The sequence below is a fragment of the Acanthochromis polyacanthus genome, chromosome 23, assembly GCF_021347895.1.
Source record: "Acanthochromis polyacanthus isolate Apoly-LR-REF ecotype Palm Island chromosome 23, KAUST_Apoly_ChrSc, whole genome shotgun sequence".
NCBI classification, from domain to species: Eukaryota; Metazoa; Chordata; class Actinopteri; family Pomacentridae; genus Acanthochromis; species Acanthochromis polyacanthus.
This window is the reverse complement of record NC_067135.1, coordinates 22,536,868-22,563,356: the sequence shown is the minus strand read 5'-3', so window position 1 is coordinate 22,563,356 and position 26,489 is coordinate 22,536,868. Positions and strand designations below refer to the sequence as shown.

Below are 26,489 nucleotides of genomic sequence, written 5' to 3'. Positions count from 1 at the left end.
TTGGGTTCATCTGTGCAGGAAAATCTCTGCATGTACACTACTGTTCAAAAGTTTGGGGTCACTTAGAAACGCCTTTATTTTTGAAAGAAAAGGATTTTTTTTTTCAATGAAGATAACATTAAATGAATGATAAATCCAGTCCAGGCATTGTTAATGTGGTAAATGACTATTCTAGCAGGAAACAGCTGATTTTTAATGGAACATCTCCATAGGGGTACAGAGGAACACTTCCAGCAACCATCACTCCTGTGTTGGTGATTAGAAAACCCTTGTGCAATTATGTTGTCACACGAATAAAAGTGGGAGTTTTCATGGAAAACACGACATTGTCTGGGTGACCCCAAACAGTGTATAATCAGTGGAGCTTGAGGAACTGATCTCAATCTTATGCAGCTTTACTCACTTAATGTTTATAATTAAAATCATTTCAACTGTTTTTAGCATCATCGTTTAGCAAAGTAATTCAACAGGCATAAGTTTTCCCCTTCTGTGGCCGCACTAATCTGTGCCCTGGTTTCTGTTTTCAGGGAAATAAAACCGCTGTTAAATCAAATCAGCTTTGCAATCTGCACAGCATGCACCATCCTTAATTTGGATTACAAAAAATACAAACACTGTATATTATATATCTAACTTAAAACACACATAGACCATCTGTTAGTCTGAGGATAAATCTGTCCTGATTTGACCTGAGAGATGCCTTAACCAGAATTCGTGATGTTCCCCTCCAAACTCTGGAACAATAAACTAAAGTAAACCTCCAATGCAATCAATATTTGTTGATTCTGAGAGAATGCACTGCTTGATTTAGGTCGAGTGTCCATGCGACCTACGTGAGGTTAAAAGCTTGAGGTGCAGGTTTAATGATGTTTAGAAAGGTCTTCATGTTGAAGTATTTTGCAGTTTTAACCATCTATGGTTAAAGTAAAGGCCTAGCTAAATGTGTAAGGCTGCAAGTTTCAACAAAATAAACATACCTATCCTGGCATTATGAAATAACAGGTATTTTCGTGTATTTTCTGTTTGTGTCTTTAAATCTTACACATTCAGCTCCATAACAGGGCTGCTCTGGCAATTCTGATGCTTGTAAATGTCAGAAAATAGTGAAAAGTCCATGAGAATTTTCATCCACCACTGTAAAACAAACGCTTTGCCGCTGCTGTGATTTCTGTCTGACTCTTATTTTGAAGGTCAACAGAATGCCAAACAAAAGACAGTCAATTTGCAAAATTATCAAACAGAGAGCAGAAAATCCTCACATGTGGGCAGCTTGAAGACTTAAATAATGAATTAATGATAAAAATTGTTGCTGTAACGACCTCCAGGCTCTGATAAAAATGACCTCACAAGTGTGTAATGTGTTCTGCTCTCCCCATCTGGAAATCTGTTCCTGGAGTGGACGTCTGCGCCTCGTATTGAGTTTACAGAGAGAAAGAAAGATCTGGTCAGAGAATACAGGCCTTCCATGTCGACTTGGTTGGTTCATTTATTTTCTGCTTTGGGAATTTTCTCTCTTTTTTTTCTTCTTTCTCCTCATTTCCAGACCCAGTTGTTTAAAGTCGACCTTGTTTTTACAGCTCACAGCCTCTATGGACATGCTGCTGAGCTTTTTCTCTTCTCATTAGGACGCATTAAAACCAGCATATGACACAGTAGAAAAGACCAGAATTACAAACAGTCATGCAGAAATTGGTGAAATAATAAGCAGTAGTATGTGACTGAGCATTTTACTTTTGGTTAACGAAGTACAAAAAGCTCAAACTAATGCAGCAGAATCTGCTTCAGTGAAGGTTATAATGTCTGATCTGTTTTGTTTCAACTTCATGGTGATTTTGGAGGATGCATTTTTGTGGAGCTGTTGAACTGGACTTCATTACACTGACACAAACTAAGCCTTTCCACCAGATGTTGAATCAGGGCTGCAGGGACTTTCTGGCTGCATCGGTCCAACATGGTCTCAGAGGTCAGGGGCCTCCACACGAGTCCCTGCACAACAAACCACCTCTTAACCCACCTGATTTTGGTGTATTAAACACTACTTCAAAAAGTGCCTAAAAGTTTGCGGACAGCAGCGCCCACTCACTGACTTCACCTTTCATCCACCCGCACATCCACACGTGGGTGCGCGCAGTTAAGCGCAGCGGTGCGTGAAGGAGATGATCCATCCTGCTGTCCAGCTCTCCTCCTCCTCACCTTTCTTCTTCTTCTTCTCCTCCTCCTCCTCAGGTTTAACCAGCAGACTGTTGCGCCCTGTGTCGCCGCGTCAAGTTGGATAAAGTCAGATCTGAGGTTGGGCTTTATGTCTTCAAAATCAAAGCATGGGCAAGACGATAAAAGTGGAAAAATAACTGAAAAAATAGATTACTAGCAAAACAAACTCATTTAGTACAGGTTTACTCATGTTTCCAGAAGTTTGTGCGTAAAACCGTGACTTACAAAGATTCCCTCTTATAAGAAGCTTCATATTACAGGCTTTATCTGGCTTATTATTACACTTACATGGCGTTGAATGCTACTTTTATGTGGCTGGGAAGTTTTGAAGGTAAGTGAATGCTCCCAACAACTTGATGGTTTGTGGAGAACCATAACTCGGAGCTTTGATTTTGAAGCCTCCACTGGAAGCTTATCGCGCTACACTCTGCTGCTTTGACAACAACCATCAGAGCAGCTGAGTCTCTCCTCTCCACCGAGAAAAAAAATAGAAGAGAGAAAATCTCGCTCGCAGTCAAAAACAATGAAGGGCGCACGACGCGCAACTCGCTCCAAGCCTCTCCAACAGCAGCGGAGTTTCCCCCCTGGAGGGATCGTAGCATGCGTCTGTGCGTCACCCGCAGGGAGAAGGACCACGGGAATATAACTTGACTATCTGCGGAGTTTGTTCTTTTTTATATATATTTTTGGGCTTGGGGAGAAATCATGCCTTTTTGTAAACGCACGATACTTCCGAAAGATGTGTGCAAACCCGACGGCGGGAGGCTGCTGGAGGCGCGTCCCCGGCAGCAGGCGGAGGTTTTCGGGGACTTGGCGGACGTGTGCGGCTTCTCCCTGTGCTCGGTGCTGCGGCAGCTCTCGGATCTGTCCCGGCACTCGGTGAGCATCCTGGAGGAGCTGGAGGGAGAGCTGGTGTCCATCTGCCACCGGTCCGGCGCGCTGGAGGGCAGAGTGGTCCGACTGCAGAGGCACGTCGCCGAGCTGATCAGCAAACCTCCACCGAGAAGTAAGAAGCAAATTATACTTCATCCCCAGAATAGATAAAGAGAAGGAGAGGAAACACACCTGGAGTGACTTTGCACAGCTTGTAGTTGCAGGTGGAGAGTTTAAGCAGCTTTTGTGAAACTTTGTGAAGGCGGCTCACACTCGTGGGTTTTGTGGGGGGATTTGTGGTTTAGTTTGAGAGTTTGGTTCAGGACTGTCCATGGCAGAGAGGGGTCATCACGCTGCTCCTTGTTTGGAGTGTGAGTAAGTGAGAGGTTTATTATTGGAGGGTTTGTTATTGTCAGCTGGCTGTGAGGCGTTCTCACTCAGTTTCCTCAGGATTTATCTGGAGTTGGCTCCAAAGATTGAGAAAAATAATAATTTAACGCAATTTATTGAGCATAATGTGGAGGTGGAGCTCATGTGAGAGATGCTGAGTTTGGGACAGCTGCTTCTTCCAAATAAGTTAACTTTCTGTGCCTTGTGGCTCTCGGGTTTGCAGGTTTTACAGGATGCTCCTGAAGGCAGCACGATGTGGGTGTGGAGAGTGGAATGTGAACGCGGTGGAAATGCAGAGGTGTCACGCGTGTTTTGGAGTTTTGTCACTCTACCTGTCACATCTCCTCCTCCTCTCTGCCTTAGTGAACTTTTTCCCCCTTCAAAGTTGCGCTGATGTTGCTCAGTTGTGGAATTACAGTTGAGTTTGAGTCACTCTTTTGCTCGTAAATGTGATTATTGCGATTGAATTTTCGTGTTTGGATGAATGTGCATACACTATTTTGTTTTTTTAAATCCTAAATCTGACATAATGTGGAACCCTGAGACCTCCAAGTCACAAGTAAACACCCTGAAAACAGACATATTTACGGATTTCTACAGTAGATGGTGGGTTTTCCAATGACAAATGAGGAGTCGCTGCAATTTCAGGAAGGTTGCTAATGAAAGAGTTGAACTTTTTTTGAAAAAAGACACAGTTGCGACACAAATGTCTCAGATTTTGTTGATCTATTGCTTGTTTTACACCCAAAACTGATGTTGTTGCTCAGTTTTGAAATTAAAGTTGAGGTTCTTGTCGCTCTTTTGCTCGTAAATGTCATTATTGTGACTTAATTTGCACGTTTGGATGAATGTGCAGATGCTGTTGCTTTTGTCTTAAATCTAACAATGTGGAAACCTGAGAGCTCCTCACGTAGTATATTTGCATACTTAGACAGGAGATGATGGATTTTTCAATGACAAATGTTGAACTTTTTTTGTAAAAAGACAGAACTGTGACACAAATGTCTCAGATTTTGTTTTTTTATTTGCCATTTTGCCCCCAAAACTGATGTTGTTGCTCCGTTTTGGAATTAAACTTGATCTTCTAGTCATTCTTTGCTCATAAATGTGGTAATTGTGACTTAATTTGCATGTTTGTGCAGATGCTGTTTTTGCTGCTTTTATGTTAAATCTGACATAATGTGGACACCTGAAGCATCCAAGTCACAAATAGACATCCTGACAACAAACACATTTGCATATTCATGCAGCAGATTGAGGATTTTTCAATGACAAATGAGGCTTCGATGTCAGCTTAGGAAGGTTGTTAATGGAGCTGAACTTTCTTGTAAAAAGACACAACTACTAATTGCAAATATGCATTTAAGCTTCCATTGTAGCTTCAGCTGACTTGGAGTTATGCTGTTTAGACACTCAGGTCAGAGCTGAGTCTGTATTTTCTGTTGTTGCAAAGCTGTGAAACAGGTTTCAAGCTTCAGATTTCCTGTTCTTATTTTGTATTTTTTGATTAATTCTGTGTATGAATGAGAGGTTTCATTTAGTCTGACTGTTCAGTGAGGTAGAATTGTGACCAAGCAGTGCTTTTACAACTAAAACACAGACTTAGAGGCACTCTCTGCTCATACAAACTGTAGATACAGGCAACCTTTAGGGCCTCGAATAGCTGCTGTTTCGGTGCTGCTGCACACTGTCCGTAAGTTTTTCATTTTCACAAGCTTTTGCTGACAACCAGAACAGATTTTCAAGGCTTTTTTTCACACTGAATCATCTCTTTCCATTAATCCATCTGCAGTTTAAAGCATCAGTCTCATGTCTGGGCGTATCTCTGTAATAATCAGCACTTGTAGTGACATTGCTGTGTCATTTTGTTACTTGTAGTGAGTCTAGCAAGCATGACAGTGTGGAAAGTAAAGCTTGAAATGTGCAGCTACGTCTAGAAAACATTAAGAGGTGAAAGGTTTGACTGCAAAGATGATTTGCTTTAGATGTCCCGGATGATAAAACTAGAGTAAATATTTTTCCATCCTGGTCTGTCATTAACGAACTGATCATCTTTAATTCACGTCTGGCAGTAGGTTGGCTTCAAAGTTTTGGTTCTTCTCTCACAAGGATCCAGAAGCTTCATGGTAACAGCCAATACATGCTGGAGTACAATACATCCTGACTATATCAATATCTGCATGGATTAACTGATTAGTTGTCAGCTGTTCGATTAGCCATCACATATTTTCTTAATTGAAATATCAATTTGAGCATTTTTTAAGATAGAAAAGAATGCTTTCTAGTTTCTCTCCTTCTTCTGTGATGGTAAACTCAATATTTTTTTGAGTTGTGGATGAAATGAGACCCTTTTATGACCAAACAATCCATCAGTTAATTGAAAATAATCATTGATTGCAGCTCTAGTATCCTCGTGATTCCGGGTTTTTGAGTTTTAAATATACTCGATTCTTGTCATACCAGACAAGCTTAACAAACTATTAAGCCATTAGCCAATCAGAGGCCACGTTGTTCTGCTGCTCTGCAGAGGAACACTCTCATTCTGTGTTGGAAAGTTTATTAAAAATGTTCACATACATCTGTATGTCACTCGGTATTGTCTGCTACTTTTCTACACTGTGATGCTCCAGTCATAAATATTTAAATTTGTACATGTTGTAATATTTGATGTCAAGTTGAAGTAGATAAACAAAGCAGGGAGCAGAAAATTTAACGTCATTAACTCGAGATAGGACACATCTCTGAGGAATTTCTGATGGATTTATTGCATAATTTATTCGTCTTCATAGTTTTTCTTCTTACTTTGTTCAATTTATTGCAGTTTGGCTACTTTACAATGTTTTGCCCATAAAATTACAATATTCTGCTGTTTATAAATCAGCCAAAAGTATAATTATTTTTCCATATATTTTCACAGTTTTTGCAGTTTGACAACATTAATCTACCTTTTTAAACTTTGTGGCACCTAAACTGCAAGATTTTCATCTATTAGTATTGTTTTTTTACTTGGTGTTCAAGAGAAGAAAAATGTAAAATACACTGCTGCACCTTCTCAGATTTTGATTATTTTTTGGTTGTTTTGGACCCAAAACTAAGTTCTCTAAAATGTCTTGACTGAATTTTGACAGTTTCACATGTTTTCAGACCTGGATTTTGCTGTATTTTAACCTCAGAAAGGCACGTGCTAAGCAGCATTAAGGGTTCAATACCTTCAAAAACTATCACTCCCACAACCGTGACTGAACAATGATTGAACAAATAATCTTTGCTTGACGTTTCGCCATCTTTTGAAACCTCTGACATCAATAGAATTTGATGTGTGCCAAGAATCATTCCATTTGTTTTTGCTATTTTAATGTGTCAGAATGGTGATGTGGACCCAAGACTGAATTCTGTAACATGTTCTGACTGAATTTTCAGGCTTTTACATATTTTCATACTTGCATTTTTTGCATTTTAACCTTAAATAGACACCTTGTCTGTTAACCTCTCCAGCAAACTTGCATAGTATTTGGAATCATTCACTTAGTCTTGATGCAGAATTGTAAAATATGAAGCAGGTGTGTGTACATCAATGCAGCACTTAACTTTTGTTTACAGTGGAGATAGTACATCAAATTTACACCTTTCCTGACCTCAAAAGGACTATATTTAGAGCAGGAAATACCTTTTTTGTGCTCTTTCACTACTTTGAGCCTCCCTGTCTGCTCTGTCCTTCAACATGTGACCTGGAAATCATTCCAGAGGCAGCTTTAATGAAGGATTTCAGTTCCTAAAATGCATCTGATGAGGGACGATGCACAGGTGTATCCTCACTGAGTAAAAGGAGGGAGCAGTACTGACAAATGTGTGTATATGTTTGTGTTTGTATTGAGCTCTTTTGTGCGTCAGGACTCTTTCACGGCACTTGGATGGGCTTTATTGTTTGTTTCATTCACTGGAAATGGCAAGTTTTAGCACTTTTAGTCGTTTTTTACACAAAAAAGTGAAACATTTTGTCATTTTGGCTTCTTGAATTTGAGGATTTTGTGTTTTTTTTGTGCCATACTTCATAGTAAATTGGATATCTTTGCTTTTAGACTGGATTATAGAATTTTAAGATGCATCCCTGAGATGTATGAAATTATAACTGACATTGTTTTTTACAGTTAATTGAGTAACTGATGAAATAAAAAGAAAAAAATAGTAAATTGCAGCCCTAAAACTTGCTCATTCTGTGCAACGACAAAATTTAACCTATTCTGAAAGAAAAACCATTTAAGAACAATGAATCACCGTGTTATCCTTTAATTCCACCATCATTTTTGTGTTTTTCTGTCATTTTTTTACCCGATTAAACATCACTCTCTGCGTTAATGTTATGTTTATTGTTGGCTTTATAAAGTAGCTGCTGAATCAACTTTCCACTCAAATGTTCAGCGAATGTTTCACTCATTCCAAATCCTGTTAATCAAGTGCTGGAGGAGAAGGAGGCTTCACCTCCCCCCTTCTTTCTCCTCCCTCATTCCCACGGGTGGATATCGGCCTCATGACTCAGGATTCCTCCCTGTTGGCCCCGCAGTAATTCCCCTTCTCCTCTTCCGTTGCTGCTTTTCCCTCCTTCTCCATCCTCTGGTGTGTGTCATACCAGACAAGCTTAACAAACTATTAAGCCATTAGCCAATCAGAGGCCACGTTGTTCTGCTGCTCTGCAGAGGAACACTCTCATTCTGTGTTGGAAAGTTTATTAAAAATGTTCACATACATCTGTATGTTTGGTGGGATGGTTTTCACTGTTCATCTGTGTGCGTCTGAAGGAGTTCCAAGAAAGAGATGAGTGAGGGAGGCCACCAAGACACCTATGACTCCTCTGAAGGAGTTACTAGAAAGAGACGAGGCCACCAAGACACCCATCTGATGGAGTTACAAGAAAGAGATAAGCAAGGGAGGCCACTAAGACATTTATGACTCCTCTGAAGGAGTTCCAAGAAAGACTATCAAGGGAGACCTTCAAGACACCTATGAGTCCTCTGAATGAGTTCCAAGACAGAGACGAGGTGAGGGAGGCCACCAAGACACCAAACTATTATTCTACATCATTTTAAACAAAAATATTCGTTTATCTGTAAAATACATGCTGCGTAATGTGATGTCTTTGGATTTATAATGTCATGGCATTGTAGAGTCAGAGAGTATTGTGATACTGATTATTTACTTTTTCTGCTTATTTCTTGTTTACAGAACCACATATACAGATACTTGCATTTGTGTAACCTTTGTTACAAAGAAAGAGCGAAAGGGGACACCTTGTGTTGGAGTCCATTCTAACCGATGCCATCCCTGTTAACTGGTGAAAAATTATAGTCATTCTAATCACCAAAACACATAAACGCCAGTCGACACAGTTCCCATGCAGCACAGATGCATGATGGGAGATCTAGAATGTGACTGCCAACCTGTTCTAGTCTGCAAACTTTTTTTTTTCTCGCTAGGCGGCTTTCTCTTTGTTTGCCCGACGACTCGAGAGCGAGCAAATGAATAAAGCAAGCAGTGTGAGTTTATGAGGCTGTCGGCAGTGGGTGTGCATGTGTGTGTGCACGTACAGTATGATGATAAGACAGAAAGAGAAAGTCCCTCCAAACACAAACCAGATGCAGAGCTGGAAGGAAGCGAGGAAGGAAGATTAAACAAAATGCAGCTCGTCCTTTCGGTTCACTTTGCGGATGAACTCGTTCGTGTGTCGACTGTTTCTCCACACGAGCTCATCTGTGTTTGATGTGCAGATCTTCTCTTCTCTCCTCTAAATCCTGTGTGGGCTTTTACTGTATCGCTAACACGTGGGCACCAGCACACGGCTAAATAATCAATAGAGCCGCTCAGGCCCTTCATCTCCCATCATCTTCCTCACTTCACCGCCTCTCTCTTGCCTCCTACTGTCTCAGCAAAAGATGGAAAACACTGATCTGCATTTTACCAAGACCTAAACATTCGATTCTTAAATCTTCACTCGGTATTGTCTGCTACTTTTCTACACTGTGATGCTCCAGTCATAAATATTTAAATTTGTACATGTTGTAATATTTGATGTCAAGTTGAAGTAGATAAACAAAGCAGGGAGCAGAAAATTTAACGTCATTAACTCGAGATAGGACACATCTCTGAGGAATTTCTGATGGATTTATTGCATAATTTATTCGTCTTCATAGTTTTTCTTCTTACTTTGTTCAATTTATTGCAGTTTGGCTACTTGTTTTGTCATTATGCTCACCAATTTAAGCTGTATTGTATTGTAATACTCTAAAATGAGGACAATATTGAGACAATTCGCGTTATTTTGCACTGAATTCAGAAAATATGTTGCTGCACTGTCTCAGATTTTGTTTATTTATTGTTTAGTTTGAACAGAAAACTAAATTCTGTCAATTTTTTGGCAGAATTCTTAGACTTTTGTATGTTTTCAGACCTGGATTTTAAAAAAAGTTACCTCAAAAAGACATGTTACCTCCAAAAATATAACTCCCACAGCCATGAAATGTGAGGAGGACACAGGCAGAACATTTCACCAACTTTACCATGAACAGAATTGATTAGTGCCAAGAATCGGAGGGTGATGTTCCAGCTTTTTGCTGTTTTGATGTGTCAGAATGGTGATTAAAAACTGAAAGAGGTCTACATATCGTCATTATACGTGTTGCAGTTGCAAGCTGCTTCTGTGTCATCTTTATGTAGAAACCTAACATATGGTGCTTGTTTTGCTTTTACCTAAAGTCCTGATGCACTGTTTTGTTCCCACATAAGTAGCTTGATGAATTTAAGTATGGTGCGGGCTGAAAATGGCGAAAGCAAGAAGCAAAACTGCAAAAAAAATTGCGTATTAATCAGCTCAATATCACCGAATCATTAAGAAAAGAGATCTGACTCCAACTGTGTATAAGCAGATCTAAGTTTCTTATTAGAGATTGAAGATACAGATGTCACATCTTAATGCTATGAACAGAAAAAAGTCATTATTTAACCCTTTGATACACAACATGGGTCAAGAGACACCCATGTTCCATTGAATAGGGGTCACTTTTGACTCATGTTGTGGATGGGTCAAAAGAATAAATAAGAAAAAATGAGACTTTTTTGGGGTAAAGTGTGAAGATAAAGTCTGTAACCTCACATTTAATCACATTCTTACACAGAGGGTCCTCAACTTACGTTGGAGTTCCATTCCTATGAATGTCGATTTTTGCCCAAAGTTGGAACTCCGGTGAAAATATAAGCAAAGCCATTACGTGTAACACGATATGGATGGGTTCTTTGGAGAAGTTATGAATACCAACGACTTGACCAATGAGTCATTTTAGAAAAAAATAACAGAATATGTTGCACTTTTTTTACAACTTGATCTAATAATGATGTTTGTCAGTATTGTGCCCTGTTCCGAGCGTTATATTTCATCTAATTTCACTTCCATGGAGATAGCTTTCCTTTTTTTTCCGAAGCACCGCTATCAGAAGAATCTGACATGCGCTTGGGAGTCATAATGAAGGGCAAAAAGTTAGTGAATGTAGCACAATCCAAGTTGGCGTACAACAGGAGAATGCAAACAAAGCCGTCTTACAGTGCCGCATGACGACGTATTCATCCGCTTCGCTCGCCAACTAGTTCCATGTAACGACGATACGCCGTACATTGTAAACTGAGGGCCCCCTGTAGTTTGTAAGACATTTTTAGGGTAAAGCAGCATTCAAACCTGTAACTGCCAATCTTATAAGGTCAACAAATCGGCTTTAATGTTTTAATCAGTTTCTGTTTTAGGATTCTTTCATGGTAGTGTCTACAGATACGGACCCGTAGCCTGTGGCCTACGGATACGGCACTTTCCATTTGCCGACAGATACGGACCCCTATGTGAGTCTCACGAGTCAAGAAGCTGCTAACCACTGCAAACTGTTGAAAGGTAAGCAAAGGTTAAGGTTAGGGTTAGGGTTAGGTTTAGGGTCCGTACCTGTAGTACCGATGCTACGGGTCTGTACCTCTAGCGTCTACTGGGAGTCACGTGACCAGATCTCGAGTATCTGATTGGCAAATGGAAAGTGCCGTATCCGTAGGCCACAGGCTACGGGTACGGGTCCATACCTCTAGCAACAACCTTCTTTCATTGTACATTGTATTCTGCATGATTAGCTTTAGTTTCTGGAGTATAAATGTCCTCAGGCCCAACAAATAGCAGCCAATGTTGGAATAAAAGTACCCCAACTCCCACACAGGAGGAAATACTACAGCGATGTGCTATTCTGTGTGATTTATACACACTGAATGTCAGTATAAAACGCTCCTACTGTGGTGGACAGATGCACTGCATAATCCATTCCTCACACTTGCTTTTTGTGCGTTTGGTTTTGGCCACGGCTGAAACCAAACATGTCTTTATGTGCGACTTATCTCCCACTCTGCAGCCTCGTGCACACGCCGTCGACGTGTGGAAATCAGACTCGACAGGCCCGCTGCGGTTGGACTTTGGTTAGGTTAAGGGGTTTTTCGAATTTGTAAGGATGAGAAAAACTTGCATTCTTTTCCCCTCATTCGTGGACAGAAAAAACAACCTTTTTCCTCCAATAACAGCCGCTGACAACCCCCCCCCCCCCTCCCCGACTCCTTCCACCTGCCAAAAAAAAGTGAAGCCGGTTCGTACGCTGAAACACATGTTCCAGGACTGATGAGGGGATTTTTTCCACCCGGTTCCGAGTTTGTACAGGAGTCGGATCTCCTGAGCCTCCCGGTGAAGCGCCGGAGGGATGGGAGCCGGTTTCCTCCCCCAGGACGAAGGGAGGAGTCGCACTGATACTGAGGAAGAGGATGTCAGCCGGCTGTCCACTTTTCACTTTCCACTGGAAGCTGCCACTCAGAGCAGCTTGTCCTCTGAAACACCTCCTCTGCTGCGTTTCTCATACTCGGCTTGTTTCCTGCCATTTTCTGTTGGCTGCCGTCGAGCCTAAGTGGGGCAGGAGTATCCCAAGTATGCGAATGGGAACCCAAGTTTAGTGTTTTTCTTTTGGTGCCTTTTTCCAGCCTAATGCTCTGGGAAACCGCATTCCTTCTTTGACCCAAAACTGATTTTGCAGGCCGATTTGTTGTAAGAAAATGTTCCCCTGCTCGGTCTCACAGTCCCAGTTCGAAGAAGCATCGGAGTAAATCCTAATCTCTGATATCACGGCAGGTGTTTTCCCTCCATTGTCGAAGGAAATGCACCTGCTGTGACCTCAGTGGATGCAGCCAAAGCCTGGAGAGAAACTATTAGCTGCACAACCGCCGGAAAATATCAGTAAATATCTATAACAGCTGAAGGACTGAGTGTGTGGCCTTTTAAACGACCTGTTTCTAAGGTCACAAAGTACAAAATAAACACATTTTCACTGTTAGATTGTGCTGAACTTAGTTATTTTACAGATTTTGCCTGCTTTGTTAAATTACAGACCATAATGATTAAATTCACACTGAAAAATGTGTTAATTTATTAAGAAAATTGTCAATAATGTGCACATCAAAGTATGTATTTTTTTTCAAATGGTAATTTGTTGTGTTTAAAACATTTATACATAATATAACACTATTTTTTATTGTATTTAAATCAGCAAAAATGTAATTACAAAAAAAACATATTAAGGATTACAAAATGATCAAATGATCAAAAATTTAATTTAACTAGTTATTCATTCTTTTACAATGTTTTGCCCATAAAATTACAATATTCTGCTGTTTATAAATCAGCCAAAAGTATAATTATTTTTCCATATATTTTCACAGTTTTTGCAGTTTGACAACATTAATCTACCTTTTTAAACTTTGTGGCACCTAAACTGCAAGATTTTCATCTATTAGTATTGTTTTTTTACTTGGTGTTCAAGAGAAGAAAAATGTAAAATACACTGCTGCACCTTCTCAGATTTTGATTATTTTTTGGTTGTTTTGGACCCAAAACTAAGTTCTCTAAAATGTCTTGACTGAATTTTGACAGTTTCACATGTTTTCAGACCTGGATTTTGCTGTATTTTAACCTCAGAAAGGCACGTGCTAAGCAGCATTAAGGGTTCAATACCTTCAAAAACTATCACTCCCACAACCGTGACTGAACAATGATTGAACAAATAATCTTTGCTTGACGTTTCGCCATCTTTTGAAACCTCTGACATCAATAGAATTTGATGTGTGCCAAGAATCATTCCATTTGTTTTTGCTATTTTAATGTGTCAGAATGGTGATGTGGACCCAAGACTGAATTCTGTAACATGTTCTGACTGAATTTTCAGGCTTTTACATATTTTCATACTTGCATTTTTTGCATTTTAACCTTAAATAGACACCTTGTCTGTTAACCTCTCCAGCAAACTTGCATAGTATTTGGAATCATTCACTTAGTCTTGATGCAGAATTGTAAAATATGAAGCAGGTGTGTGTACATCAATGCAGCACTTAACTTTTGTTTACAGTGGAGATAGTACATCAAATTTACACCTTTCCTGACCTCAAAAGGACTATATTTAGAGCAGGAAATACCTTTTTTGTGCTCTTTCACTACTTTGAGCCTCCCTGTCTGCTCTGTCCTTCAACATGTGACCTGGAAATCATTCCAGAGGCAGCTTTAATGAAGGATTTCAGTTCCTAAAATGCATCTGATGAGGGACGATGCACAGGTGTATCCTCACTGAGTAAAAGGAGGGAGCAGTACTGACAAATGTGTGTATATGTTTGTGTTTGTATTGAGCTCTTTTGTGCGTCAGGACTCTTTCACGGCACTTGGATGGGCTTTATTGTTTGTTTCATTCACTGGAAATGGCAAGTTTTAGCACTTTTAGTCGTTTTTTACACAAAAAAGTGAAACATTTTGTCATTTTGGCTTCTTGAATTTGAGGATTTTGTGTTTTTTTTGTGCCATACTTCATAGTAAATTGGATATCTTTGCTTTTAGACTGGATTATAGAATTTTAAGATGCATCCCTGAGATGTATGAAATTATAACTGACATTGTTTTTTACAGTTAATTGAGTAACTGATGAAATAAAAAGAAAAAAATAGTAAATTGCAGCCCTAAAACTTGCTCATTCTGTGCAACGACAAAATTTAACCTATTCTGAAAGAAAAACCATTTAAGAACAATGAATCACCGTGTTATCCTTTAATTCCACCATCATTTTTGTGTTTTTCTGTCATTTTTTTACCCGATTAAACATCACTCTCTGCGTTAATGTTATGTTTATTGTTGGCTTTATAAAGTAGCTGCTGAATCAACTTTCCACTCAAATGTTCAGCGAATGTTTCACTCATTCCAAATCCTGTTAATCAAGTGCTGGAGGAGAAGGAGGCTTCACCTCCCCCCTTCTTTCTCCTCCCTCATTCCCACGGGTGGATATCGGCCTCATGACTCAGGATTCCTCCCTGTTGGCCCCGCAGTAATTCCCCTTCTCCTCTTCCGTTGCTGCTTTTCCCTCCTTCTCCATCCTCTGGTGTGTTTTAGACATAAAAACTCTCCTACAAACATCTCTTCGAGCTGCTTTCCAGATCTTACTTCAGGTTCTGACCCCACAAAACGCCGCTTTCAGTGGCACCGGATGACATCAGACATCTCGGCTTTTCATTTCAGACCTCTTCTGTAATCCCACAAGTTTTTAAAATTTCATTTATTTTTATGTCACGGATACAAGGCCATGGACTGAACATCTCTTCAGTGTCAAAATGCTCACTTCTCCTCGTCCTCCCCCACCATCTCTCTTCGTACCGGCAGTGATTCAGAGGGCAGCAGCAGAAACTTCACACCAACTCGCTCCAGGAGGCTTTTATTTTTTTGACACTTATTTAGTTTTTTTTAGTTGAATTTTGGTATTCGGAGCTGCCAAAATTGCCAGAAGTGAATCTCATCTGCAGATTCAAATAAAACTAAGCGGAATTATTCATCGGCAAACTCATCGCTAATATTATAGAAAATCGTAGGGGAAAGTTTTTATTATTTTTTTTCATGCATTTGAGTACAACTGATGCAGAACTGAGACTTTATTCCTGTGTATTTACAGTAAAAACTGAAACTCTCAGCTTGAATTTTGCATACAAATCTGGATGTATTTAGTTGCGCTGCGATGCTGTTGGGTTTTCTAACTCAGACATCTAAACTGCCTAACAATGAAACAGTTAAAATATTTTAGCCTTAATTGTTTCAAAAACTGTTACTCTTACAAGCCATACGTTTACTACAATTGAGACATTGGCTGATATATTCTGCTTTAAGCTGATATTAGCTGCCTGACTCCAAGCAGTTCTTCCCACATTTTTCTCACTGTGGCCTCTTTTTATGCTGCACCTATGGAATCAGAAAAACTGTGGCTAAAGTAGAGAAAACTCAAAAATGTCTTCTCTGCAGTATGACACAGATATATAGGCTAGAAATCATAAAAAATGTAAAAAAAAATTGGAAAAATGAAAAAAAACCCAGTTTCTTTAATGACTATGCAAACATTAGACAAAGCTGTAATAATTATGTAGAATTTACTCTATGCTGTTTCTGAACCATGCATGACTTATTTAATCGATGCAGTGTGTTTTATTTTCATTTTCTCTAATTTCTTTCAAACACATCCTGCAGTTCAGCTGAAAAATTGCTGAAATTTTCTAACCTGAGTGTTAGTCACAGGTGAGTTGCTTGTTCTTTTACAGATGCGTTGAGAAGTGCAGAATTTTTTGTTTTTTACAGAATCTAGTTACTGTAAACGGTTTACTTTTGGCGAATCTTAAAAGAAGAGATGGAAAAAAGCATATTGTGCGACTCGCCTTTGACTTCGAGGATGGAAACTAAACTTGTCTCGGCACTTCAGGGGATGTTGTGTGATTCAGTGGTTATGTTAAGGGTGCTCATGGGTGTTTTCAAGATCAGGAAGTGATCATCGTGGATGCTTTCACTGCTTTGTATGTCCAGATTGAATGTGTGTGTGTGTGTGTGTGTGTGTGTGTGTGTGTGTGTGTGTGTGTGTAGACATTTTTCTTGTGTGTTTTTCTGTGTATCACTAGTTGTAAAGCTTGGATTAAGTGGAGGTGGTGGTGGTCAATGTGGCTATTAATTACTTACACACACACACACACACACACACACACACACACACACACACACACACACACACACACACACACACACACACACACACACACACACACACAGAGTTAGAGATATTGTGTGTGTGTGTGTGAGTGTTAGAGGGAAAGTGCTGTTGTTGCCCAGAAAAAGAAAAACACGAGTTGTAGATCCACGTAAAAAGTTGGAGAAGAAAACCTACTAACAACTTCCTGCCTTGGCTGAGAGCCTGGACCTTTAAGTAACAGACAGACAGACAGACACACACACACACACACACACACATACACACGTGCGCGTACACACACACACTGCATTGTCTTGCATTAATTAACTCACAATGTGACTTTTTAATTTTTTTCCTCACAACATCAGCAAACTGCACACAAACACTTGTACAAAGTTTTCATATTTCATAGACACACTTTCATACACACATATACACAATACACACACAGACATACTCTCGTATGCACACACACACACACACACACAAAGTTGTATTTCGATCACGTTTGAGAACATTGCATTGGCTTGTATTAATTAACTCACAATGTGACTTTTTTGATTCATGTCCTCATACCATGAGCAAAAAAAGGCACAAAGACACACTTGCACAAAATTTGCATGCACGCACACACGGCATTATCTTGCATTGATTATCTCACATTATGACTTTTTTTTTGTCCTCAAAGCATGAGCAAAATACATACAAACACACACACACTTGCACAAACTTCTCATATTTCGCTTCATCTCCTTCACTTTTCTGGTCGCACACATTGCCGTGGCAACCGCCCGGAGCTTGTGTGTTGTTGGCGTTGTAAGCTTTAAATGCAGCCGGTGTGTGTATGTTTTTTTTTTCTTTCATTTTTTATTTGTGTCTCGCCCTCTTGACTTCCCACTGTGAACTACAAGCAGGGGTTCTCTTTCTAATATCAGTGGCAATTTGTCAACGAGTAGAAGCACTCACACACAGACAAAAACACACAGACAAAAACACACAGACAAAAACACACACACACACACACACACACACACACACACACACACACACACACACACACACACACACACACACACACACACACACGCACACACACACACACACAGGAGAAAGCAGTGACGAGGTAAATAGAGGAAGGATGGGAGGATCAAGAGTAGGAGATTGACAAGAAGAAGACAGTTATGTAATTTTGCCTCATTCGATGTGAGACTTCTTTTGCAAGGAAGAATCCCCTCAACATGCAAGTACTAGAAAGCTTGTTCAGGACATATTTAGAAATAGAAGTCAGCTGCTGCAAGACAGCTGAGAAATGTTTCATTTGCATGTAATTGTAAACACTTTTTGTTCAAAGGAAGCAGATGTTTCCAGTGTAGAATTTCTAAAAAACACTGTAAAGTACCTAAAAAAATCCACACATTTCGAGCACGTTGTAGTGGAGACCAAAAATAGGGCAAAAAGAGAATAAATATTGGACTTAAAATCACCAGGTGGTCCAGAATACAACTCCAAATGACTGCTAGCCATCTTTTTCAACTGGGACATGTGCAAAAAAGTCATAAATTTGACAATATATTAGTAATATAATTATGCTTTGCTAACAGATAATGATTTTCTTTTCGAATTGTGTTCACAGCTTGTGTTTGCTGACCCCAAGTGCCCAAAAATTCAGTTTTTTTTATGCAAAGTTGCGCTTTCTTTTTAGCTGCCAAATCATGTAAGGAGCTTTAATGTGCTGAAAATAAAGGATTTCAAATTTTTAATGCCACTGATATAATTTTCTTTTTAAAAGCTCATTATATTACTTGTACACACACGAAAACAAATATTTTAAATCAGTAAAAGTACATTTTAGTGCTCATAGTGTAGCCAGGCCATGATAGACCACTTTTCAAGACAGTGCTTGAGTTTCCAAAAAGTCTTCAAATGTTGAATAAAATCACTGTAATTGTAATTTTTTAAAATAAAATTTCAATACGTGCATGTCTATTCATTGATTCAACTGTCACCCACAATTTTATTTGAATGGAAAAACTTCACTTATTGTGTTAAATATTTCTATTTGACAAAAGTGTGGTATTGCGAATGATTAATTACAAAGCCTGTAATTAATTAGATTAATTTTTTAATCATGCCCCACCACTACTGATGAGCTAATATCGGCTTGAATAAAGTTCAAGTGAGTTAACATTTGCACACTGCTTGACTATTTACCAGATTTTCATCTCAAGGTTGTCTTAAGCTGCTTTCTGTCAAGTTGCACTTCATAATCAGAGCTTTTCTTTGCTCTAATTAGCTCTATTTTCATGCTACAAACACTTAAATATGATAAAAATGTAAAAATGAGTAGACGGAGGAGTAAGAAAGGGAGCTGAAGATACTTTTTTCTGCACGAAACGAGCAGCAGATTGATGCATCGTCCCAGTGTTCCCCAAAATTTCTCCACACTGTGAGAAATAACAAACACGGCAGGCGTGCAGGAGATTGAGTAACAGCGGTGATATAATGCAGGAAGAGGCCCTGTGATGAAATACTGTTCATGTGCTGAGCAGCAAGTTTCCTACAAGGGCAGATGTGCAGATTTTCCACTTTTACTCTTTTTTTTCTCCCCTCTTTGTGTGATTTCTCTGCTAACCCGAGGTCGTTGAATAGGTGCATTCTGGTGGGCGTCCGTGCAGCTTAGCAGGAGAATGCATTATGGTTGTAGTTTTCTACTATCACAGCTTGTGTAGTAACAGTTTAGGTACGTTTACCAAGAAAAAGCTTCCATAAAAGTCTTCATCTGCTACTGGAATAGCAGCTGTATTCTATAAAACTTGCGATAGTCAAGTATTTTCTGTTATGTCAGCATCTCCAGGAGGGAAAATAACTTCAAGGAAGTGAAAGCCATAAAACTTTATCCCTTGAAATACATCTGACTTCAGCAAATCTCCACTAAAGTCACGTTTTGGTGACGCTCAGGCCTTCATGTCAAACAAATCATGAACAACGCTATTTTCGCTGCAGTCAAATCAGCGAGAAATATGAACATTTTACAGATTTGAACGAGAAATTATGTATATGAAGGATTGAAAAATTAAACAGTTTTTTCAGTTATATCTAGTAAAATTACAGCAAAGACATGACACATTGTGACAAAAACAAGCTAAAATGTAAAAAAAAAATCATAAACTCTGTATGTTTACATGTAGTAACTTGTTCTATTTTTTTTTTACCATGAAATTACTGTTACTCTAGATTCACTAAAAATACCAGTATTTTCCTGATTTATAATATTGTTTTCATAGGTTTTGACTTCTCAAGAATTTTTTTCTGGCACCCGTGCTGCCAAATTTTGACTTTTTTTTTTTTTTAACAATTTGTTTCGTTTACAATATAACTCATAGCTTTTCTTTTACCGGTCTTTGCAACAACAGTAATGAAAAAAAGAAGTTGCTTGAAAACAACACCATGACAGCTATACACTACTGGTCAAAAGTTTTGAGACAGGTTCTGATTTATTTGAATGAGAAAGTGTCTCAAAACTTTTGACCAGTAATGCACTCTTTGGTACAACATCAACACACCCTGTCATGATTATGAATATTTTGCACCTTTAAAACCCAGTGTAATACTTATTTTTTCTACATACACTGGAATATATGCTATTTAGTTAGTTTTGTACTTATGTACAATCTATGCAGTATTAGTACTCTCAATATTTATTTATTATGTTATAGCATGTATATATATATATTTCTTATCTTTTCTGTTCAGCAAATAAATCCGTGCGATACCACTGAAATGTGCAGTAATGGTATTTTTAGAACTAGTACTTGTATATATTTATTTTTTGATTTTTTTTTTATACTACGATGTTTTCTTTGCTGCTGTAGTAGTGCAAATTTCCACGCTGGCGTTATTAAGAGGTTATCTTGGCTTAGCTTATCTGATCAGAGAATGGTGAGCGTGAAGCAATGATTCGGTTCAACAGGATAAATGTCATCTTACACATTCTGATTGTGTTTTCATTAAGTTTTTTAATATAAATATCTAGAATAGGCACATCAACACAAAGAATGACTCATTTCTTAGCATGAGTTGTTGTTGGAGCCATTTAAGTGTGGCTGCATGAAATCTGTTTTCATTCAACAGTTCAGATGATCACAACTCGGTGTACATGTGTAAAACCTTCAGTTTAAGTCGGGAGTAGGGTTGAGCTTGTAACAGTGACTGATGGTTGCCGTGGATACGAGTGAGTGAACATCATGTGTTGTTCAGTCCTCTTCAGTGTGTGTCTGTGCACAACTTCAACGGACAAAGGCCCGGCTGTCAACACCAACACGCTCAGCGTTGGTCGAGGCGGGCTGTAAGGGCGGATGTAATCACTTCCAGATGACGGACGGAGTGTGCGTATGTGCCCCTGTGTGTGTGTGTGTGTGTGTGTGTGTGTGTGTGTGTGTGTGTGTGTGTGTGTGTGTGGGTGTCAAGGGGAATATCACTTCATTGTGTGAGGCGAATGATACCTGATGAAGAAAAAGGGATTCTAGTAAGAGAGCTGTTTCTGTTATTTAGTCTACCTTCGTTGATATAAACGGGATGGAAGAAAATAGAAACAGAAACTATAACCTCAAAAATGACAACAAATACTAATTGGGAGGATTAATTTGAGCTTATTTACCTGCCAACTGGGTGTATGTTTGTGTTTAATTTGTTTGCAAATGTCTTACCATTAAGAATAAGTTAGGAAAGATCACAAATGAACAGCAGATGCTTTTTTTCCTGTTTGCATTTGCAGCAGCCGTAGTGGTTGGCGTAGCAACACCACGTGTGCAACAATCATCAACAGGATGGAGGATATTGTTTACTTTAGGAGTTGTAGGCTCATGTTAAGAGGTGTCGGCTAACGTGTTAGCATTTGGTTTTTAAAGAGGGCGGTTGCTGATTTTAGGGTTGTGCGATACAACTAAAACATGTATTATGATAGAAGTTTCAGTTCAGTTGATATAGATGTTTAAGTGGAACTATTGAACGTTTAATATTCTGTATTCTTTTGTTTGGTGCACATCACTCAAATCTATGATGTTGCATTTGTGTGTTCAACCAATGACTGTGCACCTACTATAGATTTCTTTTTGTGCTTGGAGAATATTTACACTAAAAGAGGATCTACAAAAGGGTTCTGAGAACTACAGTTGTTTTCAGTTCCTGAAATGCACGCAAAGAAATCTACTATTTCTTCTACTATCTAATCTACTTCCTTCAACAGTTTATAGTACGATGATAAAGTTATTCTGGTTTAAAATGTACCTAAAACATGTCAGAGACAGAAAAACAGAGAAACTGCCACTGTAGAAGTACAACAGTAAATCAATTAGTTGTCATCGATTAAATTAAAAAACAAGCACTTTTTTAAACATTTTTTTGGTTTTAGACTAAAATAATTCAAATTGTTCAGATCCTCTTTGACATTATGTAATAACTCTGGGTGTGTCTCCATCAATAACTTGTTGAACAAATTGTACCTAAATGTGTCTGAGGTAGCAGGAAAACTGTCACTGTAGTAGAAGTTAGTTAATCACTTACTTTTCCTCAAATAAAATTCATAAACAAGTCATTTTGAGAAAAAAACAACAACCTCAAAATCCTTTGATTTCAGCTTCTTAAATGTGAATATTTTCTGGTTTCTCACCTCTTTCTTGACAGTAAACAGTATTTTTTCGATCATTAACAAAACCAGACATTTGAAGACGTCATCTCAGGCTTTGACTTTGGACATTTTTCGCCATTTTCTGACATTTTATAGCTCAAACAACGAACAAATTAACCAAGAAAATAGAGACAGAATTGTGACAGATTAATCAACATTGAAAATCATTGGTAGCTGCAGGCCTGCACTGCAGTTACTGTGATATTTATGAAATAATACTGATTACAGGATAGGGTTAGAGTTTGAAGTTAAGCTTTTCAAATAAAGTTTCGGAAGAAAAGTGGTCTCACAGTTCGAATATATATTTTAGTATTTTGCTCAAAAGTGGGTAGCAGTTGATAATATAAACATAAAATGTGCTGCAGTGTGCATTCTAAATAAATGTACACAAACAAATGAACAAAAAATGAACATTACAGAATAAAATACACTCAGTTTGAATGAATCATTTAGTACTATGACAATAATAATACATATGACAATAAAACAAGCACTAAAAAGGCAGCAAGTGTAATATAAAATGCTGGTTTACACGTTTTTTATAATAATGAAGACGTCACAGGATGTTCACGTCACAGTGACACAGTTTCCATCCAAAGGACTTTAAACTTAAAGCTGCTGTCCGGAGTTTCCGTTTGTTTTCAATTTATGTATCATTTTTTAACAAAGCTTAAATGTGTTAGTCTAGTTCGATACTATAATATAATGTTAGTATGACGCGATATGAAAATTTATTCCTGAGCTCCGCCTTCCTCTCATAGACCCCCATGTTATTCCAAAAAGCGCCGGTTGCTGCCGACCAATCAAGTTCGAGCTTCAGCTTTGTCATGCTGTCAATCAACGGTTACGCGCACAGCAAGCAAGCCCATGCAGAGGTGGGCGAGCTACGCACTACGCAACCGCGCGCACATTTGTTTTGCTTGTGGAGGAGAGAGCATCAGGGATCAGCAACTTCCAGAAAAGTTACCAATCCCACGGCTTGTCAGGCCAAGAGACTGCAGGACATTTTTTGGCTCGGGGTGCTCGCGTCGCTCCCCGACCACGGCCTCCATAGCCCGCCTGACGGCTTCGTTTAGATGGCCGACCTCTGGAGGAAGATGTTGGGGCGTCTGGGACATACTCTTCATCAGAGGAGTCATGCAATTCTGAACTCTAGATAGAAATAAATAAACAATGTAACACATATACACGCGTAAATGCACTAAGTTTGATAAACAACGTCATCGAGAGGGATACACGAGTGTAATCACATATTGAAACTTTACTCGTTCGTCCTAGCAGATTCATGTTATTTTGGTATTAGGACAAGTTAGACTCAATACAGAATTCTAACGTAATTCCTTTATTATTTACTAAATGTACTAAATGTAGAAGAGTGGAAAACCGCAAAACAGGCAAGATGCTGCAGCACTCCGGGCACTTCTCTCATGTACTGCGCGCGTGCACAAATAAAGGGGCGAAATCAGAGGGAGGGAGGGACCAACAGTGTTTTGGGAGACGCTGCGATTCAAACTCCGGACAGCAGCTTTAACTTTCATTATCTGAGCGTTTACACTCAACAGCGACATCCTTCGACTGAACTCCATGTTTGACAATACAAGCCTTTAATTTCAGTGTAACTACGGCTTGTCCGGTGAGGAGACGAGTCCTGACTGCTGTCGGGGATCTATTTATTGGCAGGAGGCTGAGCTTTATTCGGGATGCAGCGACAGAACACACAGTTCTGACACCGAACACATGGACCTGGACGCCCTGCTGGTTCTGAATGTGTCGACGCCTCCTGTGACCTGGCAGCCGCCGCGATGCTCGGCAGTCAGTTGTGTGTAAACATCACGCAGATCTGTTATTACCCGTCAACACCCGAGTTGTTTTTATGATTGTCATTTGTGAGTCACGTTCAGCCCGATTCTGCTTCAAGATTCAGTCCAACGTTGCGTCTATGTCATTGGATTTCTGTTTGAAGCTGCGGAAAAGTCAATGTTGTCTGGATTGTAGGGGTTGGTGGTGACTGGGGTTTCAAAGTTCACATAATACTTATCATATTTGTGAAAAAAAGCTGGCAACACTTATTGTACTTACAGTCAAAAAGTGGTTCTTAACTCTTACATGCTATTCATATTTTATGCCTTCACATTATGGTCAAGATTTCCCTCATAGTAAGCTTCTATATCAACTTTCAAACTACAGATCTATTTAGAATGTGTGAATAGCCTATGCCACAGTATTAAATGTATGATTAATCCTATGAATGACATTGGGAAGGAACCAAAGAAAAACATAAATAGGGAGGGGAAATAAAAAACTTCCACCAAACTGAACACATTGAACGCAGCCGTCTGCCTTGACGAGGTTGAGTGGAGCAGACGTTGGAAACAGTCTGACCTCTTTTTCAGTCGCAAACAAAACTAGCCTGTTAGCTAACTTTATCTCCAGGCTAGTATGAGTTATGTGATACCAGCTGAGCCTTCACCAATAAGAATATGGTAGAAACCAAAGTCACAGTATGTTGTTTCTTTGTAGTAAACATTTGGAGAACTCGGTGTTGGCGGTAGATATCAATCAGTGGTATCCTTTCTTTCCATTAGCGTCCATTGGCCGCCTCAATCGCAAAGTCTCAAAATTGACATCAGTTTTATTCTGTACAAGCCCGAGAGTTATTCCAGCTCTTATCAGTATGCGTCTCCAAGTTTCATTGACATTTTAATTGTCTGTGATTGTTCTCAATGAAGAAATAATAATAGTTAGCAGCTACGAGGCAGGACGGAGTAAAGATACCAAAAACTAAAAGTCTCTTTGCAATGGTTAGATGTGGAAAAGCGACACCAGCAACTCATTCAAACTCTTGAAAAATTGATTTTCAGAGGAGAGAGAGGGTAGGACTTGATGCTGATTCGGAAGCTAGCATAACAACTCCGTTGTTCTGTTACCTATATGCATCTCGTAACTAAAATTTGTTGTTGTTGCGTTGCACTCAGAGTTAACATCAAAGAAACAGAAACGCTAAAAAAATCAATTTGGGGTCCGTTCCTGTTAACACCGGCACCACCTTGTGCCTGCCTTGAGTTCCTGCACTGAAAAGCCACCAATTTGTTCTCATTTAGGGCACTCTGTGAAAACAGTGAGTGTTTCTTTAGCAGGGAAAACCCTTTAAAAACACAACAATACATTGTCAGTGTCTCCCACGCTTGTTGGTATTTTTTGTTTTCTTTTTTTTTGAGGAAATTTTCTGTCGCTGGCACATCGGACTTGCTTCCAGAGTTACTTCACATCCTGATTCTTCCTACACAAATTCAAAAGCGATTATTTTAAACATTAGCACAGAAGTTTCCATGGTTACGATGACGACACTCGCATCCACCTAAACTGTCCCGGTGTGTTTTATTAACATGCTTTCTTGCCCTGTAAATTGGGTTTTACAGGCCGAGTTTGATCAAAATGGAGTCTTCTTCAGTGTATTGCATATTATTTGTGCATTGCTCTGTGTGTGTGTGTGTGTGTGTGTGTGTGTGTGTGTGTGTTCCTGCATGCCCTCTATGTGCCCTCGGTGTTCATTAGTGCCCTGTGGGAAACCGGCTCTCTGCCCTGTCACGCTCTCACACGGCTTATTTACTCGTTTCATTGCGCTGCAGACTTGTGATTATACACTGGATCACTTCAATGCCATTAAAAGTAGCTGCACTAGTTCATACATTATGATGCAGTTTATCCTTTTAACTTTAATGCATGTCATCATCGCTGTACATTGCACATACGGCATAGGAATAAGTCCATGACACTGCATAAATGAAACATGGAATTGTAAATATGAGATGCGTTTTGTGCATGTTTATTTCAAATACTTTGCAAATTTGTTGCTTGAATGCAATTAAGTTGATCGAGCAGCATGGATATTCAGTAAAGGGGTAAACAATACAACAACACAGAATATTAGAGTATGAAGTGATGATAGAATAAAATATGATACAATAAAATAAATAAGATAAAATAAAATTAACTGAATTAAAATTAAAAATATGGAAAATATATTATAGAAAAGAGTGGTACAGAAATGTGCACATGACTTAAGAAAGTGGAGATAAATTGACAGATATAACGACTTAGATGACTTAATTCCTGGAGGGAAATTATAACAGCGTGGAATTTAAATAAAGGGTATAACAATAAGACAACACAAGGAAAACTAGATGAGCCCTCAGCAGAGGGCAGAACCACGTAATCAAGTAACAGTAAAATATAGC

At 39.1% G+C, this 26,489-nt stretch overlaps 1 protein-coding gene across 1 annotated transcript in view; it reads left to right on the top strand.

Moving 5' to 3' along the window:
- The first annotated feature begins 2,633 nt into the window (after nt 1-2,633).
- nhsl2 (NHS-like 2) overlaps nt 2,634-26,489 on the top strand; it is a 222,671-nt gene continuing 198,815 nt past the window's right edge. The window contains exon 1 of the mRNA XM_022200981.2: nt 2,634-3,217. Within this exon, the coding sequence (XP_022056673.1) occupies nt 2,917-3,217 (301 nt within the window). The 5' untranslated portion in view covers nt 2,634-2,916. The remainder of the gene's footprint in view (nt 3,218-26,489) is intronic.